At 41.2% G+C, this 6929-nt stretch overlaps 2 protein-coding genes across 3 annotated transcripts in view; one reads left to right on the plus strand and one right to left on the minus strand.

The window, feature by feature from the left end:
• The first annotated feature begins 775 nt into the window (after nucleotides 1-775).
• On the plus strand, nucleotides 776-3825 carry LOC135721392 (vimentin). 2 transcript variants are annotated; one of them, XM_065243588.2, is made up of 3 exons: nucleotides 776-2708; nucleotides 2862-3521; nucleotides 3600-3825. In XM_065243588.2, exons 1-3 carry the CDS (start codon nucleotides 2243-2245, stop codon nucleotides 3674-3676), a joined length of 1203 nt encoding a protein of 400 aa, XP_065099660.1. In that variant the 5' UTR covers nucleotides 776-2242; the 3' UTR covers nucleotides 3677-3825. The 2 variants fall into 2 exon arrangements, with proteins under 2 accessions (XP_065099660.1, XP_065099661.1); XM_065243589.2 differs by having other exon boundaries at nucleotides 777-2708; nucleotides 3612-3825.
• Nucleotides 3826-3841: 16 nt separating this feature from the next.
• nop14 (NOP14 nucleolar protein homolog (yeast)) overlaps nucleotides 3842-6929 on the minus strand; it is a 7578-nt gene continuing 4490 nt past the window's right edge. Inside the window, exons 13-18 of the mRNA XM_065243587.2 lie at nucleotides 6026-6179; nucleotides 5370-5529; nucleotides 4592-4739; nucleotides 4381-4499; nucleotides 4141-4296; nucleotides 3842-4041 (exon numbers count right to left, since the gene is read on the minus strand). Of these exons, the coding sequence (XP_065099659.1) occupies nucleotides 3945-4041; nucleotides 4141-4296; nucleotides 4381-4499; nucleotides 4592-4739; nucleotides 5370-5529; nucleotides 6026-6179 (834 nt within the window). The 3' untranslated portion in view covers nucleotides 3842-3944. The remainder of the gene's footprint in view (nucleotides 4042-4140; nucleotides 4297-4380; nucleotides 4500-4591; nucleotides 4740-5369; nucleotides 5530-6025; nucleotides 6180-6929) is intronic.

Below are 6929 nucleotides of genomic sequence, written 5' to 3' on the forward strand. Positions count from 1 at the left end.
TCATTAATGAACATCTGTGTAAAGACCCACGGCATGAAGTCTTTCACAAGATATTAACTCAACTAACTGAAAACTCCTCATCTTACTGATAATGAGCACAGCTTCTAAAGAATCAAATTCCCAAGTGTGAAAACTGACACAAAATGCATGGTTTTCATAGCAGTGCAAGAGAGGAATTTTCACTTCCTAATCCACAACAAAGAAACTTTTCTGATCTTCAGATGTTTTTTATGGCATTGTGTATCAAATGTATTTTTAAGGAGGGGCGGCTGGTCAGTAGAGGTAATTGGATGCCGCCCTCCCTTGGCCACACAAACACACAGAATTAAACAATCATAAAAATTAAGTTGTTATTTATGTGATACACTTTGCTGCCTTAACTTAGATTTACAAGTCATGTCAACAGAAATGAGTTGTCACAACTTATAAAATATAGTTGAGAAAAGTCAACTTAATTTTCTAAGTTATAACAACTCATCTCTAGTCAAGATAAATAATAGTAAGTTGAAATGACTAAAGTAAATCTGGGTTGATTCAACAAAAAATTTTAAGGAGGCAAAGTATTTTTTACAGTGCATGTATTAACTCTTTTATTACACTATAATTACCTCTGCATTCGATTACTGGTTTTAGTAATAATTAATACCTAGCTTTGAAAGTAGAAGTCCAGGGCAAACAATGACAAGGTGTATTCAAGTGTACAACTATTGTAGAGATCATTTTAAAAATAAATGTGGTAAAAAACACACTTATGTAAGGAGACTCAGATTTCTTTTTGATCCTTTATTGCACCCGGAAATAAAAATGAGAGGCGTTTTCAGACACATTCAATTATCAACGAAGACAACAATTTGTAACCAAAAAATGATACTTTTAATAACAATAAAATTATTTGAAAAACCTTCTCTCCAAATAAAACGAGGGGTCGGGTCAGGTCAGATTCGGCCCGCGGGCCTTGAGTTTAACATCCCTGTTTTAACGATAAATACCATACATTGCCATAACGTAACTACCATAACCTGATGCATAATCTCTTTATGTGATGCTCTTAAAGTGAAGTATGGAAACTTTGCTAGTTTAAAACAAGAATTATTTTACCAATGCGCAGATCCAATCTCAGAGCAGGCGCAACAAGTTTAAGACATGTGAGGCAAGATGTACGGCACAAGTAAGGAAAGCATTTATTTTGCACAGATGATTTTCTATCAGTCTACAACCGGCCCATTGAGATTAACCGTAACGCTGATATGGCCCGGGATGAAAATGAGTTTGACACCCCTGCAACAGAACAAACAATATCAGATTATTTTTATAATATTTTTATATTAAAAATATTTTTTTGTAAATAACCCAGCTCCCTGTGCACTCAGATACTTGATTATTTCTGGTTAACTCTTTAATTGTTGTGAGAATTTATGTATTTGTTTTTCTCTCTTATATTTTCAATACATTTTAAAGTACAATAATATGTAAGGAATAATTGACGACAGGCCATTGATTTATAAGAAAATAATGCACACCCAATTCTCGGAGTGCCGTTACACCGCGGGTGTGCATTATTTTCAAATAATTCAAAGGACCGGAGTCAGTTATTCCTCTTATACCACGGTTACCACAACATTGCTCTGGTGCCTATTTTAAGACATTTAAAAAGTTAGGTGTGCGGTTATCAGAAATTAATGCATACCCACAGAACATTTCTCAGCCAATCAGAATACAGCATTCAACAGACCCGTGGTATAATACATAATAATGTATAGTATTGATTTTTGTATAACATTGTAGAGCCTGCAAATCAGTGGTGTGTGTTCAGTTATCTGAATGTAAAACTTAGCCTTTGTTGTGCCCCCCACCAGAAGTTCTTAAGAGTGGGAATTTAAACAGGAATAAGAGCTGAATGTCTGTTTTTAAAGATGATAAAGTGTCAGAGATCTTCAATCTCGATCGCCTGAGATTACAGTGGAAAAACCACCAGCATCAGTATGTGGCACCTAAGCGTGAGGGCCGCTCGACCTCAGCCTGTCTAACTGATGATAATAATACTTCAGCTAATGAGAAACTCGAGAGTGTCATCACCTAGATTTAAAAGATGTCAAAACCCTGCAGGACTTTCATAGACCACTGTAAGATTCTTTAGAGGTCCATATAAACCTCACGTCCAACTCGGCCTGCAGTCCACAAGCAGGAGAGGTTTTCTGACAACTTCAGGTTACAGTAGCGCAAACGCCCCGAGGACACAGACATGAGAGGATCATCGTATTCCCAGAAGACCCTGACCGTCAGCGGAGCCAGCAGGACGAGGGTCCAGAGCCCGTCACCCTCCCGATGCCGTGGATCTTCCTACAGCCGCGGCCGGGCCGGGTTCCAGGGTCAGGCCGTGGAAGTCGGTACGGAGATCCATCAGCACCACGCCAACGAGAAAGAGGAGATGCAGGAGCTGAACGTGCGCTTCGCCGGCTACATCGAGAAGGTCCAGGCACTCGAACAGAGAAACGCCGCCCTGAAAGCCGAGCTGGAAAGCCTGCAGGGTCGTTTTAAGGGAGGTCCCGCCGGACTCGGGGAGGAATACGAACTGAAGTTTAAAGAGATGAGAGACCTCATCGAAGCTCTGACTGCAGAAAAAGGTGCGGCCGATATCGAGAGAGGTTACATCGAGGAGGAGGTGGAGGTCTGGAGACTCAAGCTGGAGGAAGAGTTGGCGCTGAAAGGTGAGAAGTATATAAAAGATTTAGATTAAAGGAAAAGAGCTTTGTGTTTGTGTGCTGTTGATGGTTTAACCAAATGAGTTTCAGGCAGCTCTATCTTAAGCTTGTTTTAGATGAAAGGACACTAACACACGATCTGATGTTTCTGACTTACAGAGGAGGCTGAAATCATCCTACGAGAGTTCCGTCAGGACGTCGACAACGCCACGCTACAGAAGGCCGACCTGGAGAAACGCATCGAGCAGCTCGTGGCAGAGATCGAGTTCCTGAAAAAGCTTCACGACGAGGAGGTCGCCGATCTCCTCAAGCAGATCGAGGAGTCCAAGGTAACGGTTGAGCTGGGCTCGGACAGACCCGACTTGGCGGCGTACCTGCGCAACGTGCGCGCCGAGATCGAAGCCGTGGCCGCCCGCAACGTCCAAGAAGCCGAGAAGTGGTACAAGAGCAAGTTCGACACCCTGAAGGAGCAAGCCAGCAAACACGAGGGCCACATGAAGACCATGAAGGAGGAGATCAACACCTTCCACAACCAGGTGTCAGACCTGCAGAACCAGATAGACGGTCTGAGAGCGAGGAACGGCGCTCTGGAGCAGCAGCTGGAGGACATGGAGGAGGCACACCTGGAAAAGGTGTCGGGTCTGGAGGGAATCATCGCCCAGCTGGAGACCCAACTGTGTGAGACCAGGGTGGAAATGGGAAAATACACAGCAGACTATCAGGAGCTACTTCATATCAAGCTGAAGCTGGACGCTGAGATCGCCACCTACAGAAAACTGCTGGAAGGTGAAGAGCAGCGACTGGGAATCTCGGCTGAAGGTAACGAAACGCTTGTTTAACGGACTTGATGTGAATTCTGATGGCTTAATGACACACCTTTCCTTCATTATTATTTAGAAGCTGTGACAGAAGCGAGAACCACGTCTGTGTCTCATACTGTAGAGACCCACACAGCTCTTCAAAGCTCTGCCTGAGGATCTGAAGACTCGTCACGCTACGCTACGGTTAACCGGCCGACTGGAAGAAAACTCTCACAATGTAATGCAAAGAGAAATGTTGCCAAATACTAAATAAAGCTTGATATCAGCCCATGTGTGTCTCATTGTGTATTTACTGGACAAAAATAACCAATCATCACACACAATTCAAACATGACTTTATCTCTTGTCATTTACAAAAACAAGAACAAGAATAAACACTAAGACGCAGAATGTTAAAACAGTTCTTCACTGCTCTGTGACATCACTTCCCCTTCTTCCTCTTGAGAGCTTTCCATTCTCCCTCCTGTGTGGCCAGACTGCCAAAGAGCTCCTTCACCTTCCTCTTTCTCTCGACATCCCTGAAATACAACACACACATTCAGAGAATGAAAGGTTTTGTTTGTCAAAAATCACGAGCTGTGTTGTGTGTCTTTAAGATGTGTTGTTTGTGTGTTTACCTGCTCATGATGTCGTTGAGTTTCTCCTGAGCGAGGAATCGAGAGTCTTTTCGGATTTCTCTGAGCGCTCCCTTAAACTCTCGCTTGTATTTGTGTTTCAGTCGCTCGCTCTCCTTCTCTTCCTTTGTGTTACCTCGCTTTTTACCGTAGTCCAGTCTGGAAAGAAGTCAAAAGAAAACGTCACGTTTTTGGTACAAAACCCCTTCTGATAACATCTGAGCACTTTTCTCTGTTACTCACATCTGTACGATCTTGGGTGTGAAGAGTTTTAAGGGAATGGGCTTCTTCTTTTTGAAGACTAGAGGTGCATGCTGGGAAGGTTTCTCAGGAATGGCCTCTAATATTTCTTTCTGAAGATCCTGCAGTGGACATAAAAACAACGGAGTCTTGATCTATTAAACCCATGATATGAGCCGGTCACCGTTTTATTGTCCATGATGAATGAATGAACCTGTATCTGGGTGGGGTAACTCTTAACAGGAAGATGATTGAGAAGCAGCGTTCTGATTGGCTGGAAGATGAGACCGTATGATGTCAAATCAGTATAGAGTGATGTGCATCTCTTCACTAAATCCAGACACGCGTCAATTATTGACAGCCTAAAAGAAAGATGAAAAAGAAAACATGATAAGATTAACTTCAGTTTCACTCTCACATCTCTGTGATGTACAGACGTTCAGTTTCTCTCATGTCAATCCATTAGATGATTAAACGGCTTCATCATGAGGTTCAGAAAAAAGACATTTTGAGGAATGTTTGTAAGCAAACCATTCATGGACCACATTCACTTCCATGGTAGAAAAAAAAAGTATACTATGGAAGTGAATGGGGTCCAAGAACGGTTTACGTACAAACATTTGGCAAAATATCTTCCTTTGTGTTCATTTATGTGGGTTTGTAAAAACACGAGGGTGAGTAAATGATGACAGAATTTACATTTTTGGGTGAACTATCCCTTTAAGTATTTATGTCTCAAGTCTCCCTCACTAATACTAATATGACCAGTAGGTGGTGAAGTGATACAAACGGTGATATTATATTTTTGTTAATAAACTTTATTTTTTTTATTGTTATTGGAGCCTGGAGGAAACCAGGACCATCAGTTACTTACTTTTCAAACTGACACCATTATCAATAATATATGAAAATTAATTGTTATCCAATCAAAATGGAGAAAATATTGTGCTGATCATGGCGTGTGAGTGTGCAGACGTGTTTATTGATTGTACCTGTGATGATCTTTCTCCAGTGAACTCTTGAATGTGTTTCTCGCTGCTGTATGGACTGAAATGAGTTTTCTGCTCCAGCTCACAGATGACTTTGAATCCGACAGAACCAAAAGATCACAGCTTCTCCCCTGCTGTCTAAAGGGACTCACTACAACATAATCTACACAAACACACAAATATATACACTGTTAGACTAAACACTACAATATAAACTACACAAACATATACAGCGTTTCACCAAACACTACAATATAATCTACACAAACATATACAACTTCATACAAGCCCTTATCAATTATGGCCAGCCAAACTTTGTCTATGAAGTGAAGCAAATTAGCAGAGGATTGTATTACCAGACGAGACATTAATCTAGTTATGGTTAAAGTATGAACGGCCCTTTAACATCTCAAAATCAATCTGTAACGTCAGACTGTCTGATATCAGCACAACCCGTGAGTGACTCTTCAGCTGATGAAGGAAAATCACACTGAGTCTTTGAGTATTTTAAACATCTGACACCAGTCTGATCTCATGATCCACCCGAACACATCACTTAACACAACACTGAAACTATTTCTACTGCTTGTGTTAATGTGCACACACACACACACACACACATATACAGTGTACAAACACACAGACGCACACATTGGTACCTGTGGTGGTTTTATTGGGCACTGTCAGATGAAGGAGACCCAGCAGAAAGTTCAGCATCTCCGGAAAAAACCTTTTAGAGAGCGACACAAACTCCAGCGCCAGACAGCAGAGAAACAAACCTTTACACACATCCTCCAGTGACACAACACTACACTGAAACACACAATAAACTCATTACACACAAGAGAGGACATGACAATGATACTCAATCAGGAGAACAAAGATCCTGTGAGCTTTAAACTATTTTTTCTTGTGTTTGTTTCTGATTGGTTCTGGTGTGATTTGGGGCGGTACCATGAGGTCTGATTGGCTGAATTTGTCTTTAAAAGCAAACGGTCATGTTTGATCAACATTAATGTTTCTGAATCTTTAGATGTCTGTGTTTTACACTCGGCTGACCGGCGTTCAGCTTCATTGTGCTGTAATATTAGATTTAGATGTTGAGTTCATCACAAACACATAGAGAGAAACTGAAGCGCTTGAGTTAAACTCCTCAGGTTCAGTTAAGTCCTGTTAGACGCCTCTTCTTTTAAAACATTCCTCATGCTTCTTTAATAAGTTAACAGTCTGTCATATTTTCTAGAGGTCTTCAGTGATCCACTAGATCAGAAAATCATGTGACTGGCACTAGGTTCGTATTCATTCAGACAAACCTGTCAATCAATTTTAAATGTGTATTTTATGGGTTGCTCTTGATGTCGTCGTCAGATAACAAATGAAAATAAATGGAGCAGTAGCTCGCACGTCGCTGCCAGTTACTTTCAGGTACAGTCGGGTTACTTTCTTTATAAAAAATATTTATGCACGTTAGGGTCAGGTACATTTCTTTCCTCAACATTCATTATCATCATGAGACGCACATCACACCACAGAGAACTTCAAATAAAAACATTGAGAAATGAC

Source organism: Paramisgurnus dabryanus, chromosome 18 (assembly GCF_030506205.2).
Source record: "Paramisgurnus dabryanus chromosome 18, PD_genome_1.1, whole genome shotgun sequence".
Lineage (NCBI taxonomy): Eukaryota > Metazoa > Chordata > Actinopteri > Cypriniformes > Cobitidae > Paramisgurnus > Paramisgurnus dabryanus.

Excerpts from the sequence above, each read along its gene's own strand:
- LOC135721392 (XM_065243588.2), top strand. The coding sequence starts at position 2,243 with ATGAGAGGATCATCGTATTCCCAGAAGACCCTGACCGTCAGCGGAGCC. Across the intron at positions 2,709-2,861 it reads GGAAGAGTTGGCGCTGAAAG|AGGAGGCTGAAATCATCCTA; the intron begins GTGAGAAGTATA and ends TCTGACTTACAG. Across the intron at positions 3,522-3,599 it reads ACTGGGAATCTCGGCTGAAG|AAGCTGTGACAGAAGCGAGA; the intron begins GTAACGAAACGC and ends ATTATTATTTAG.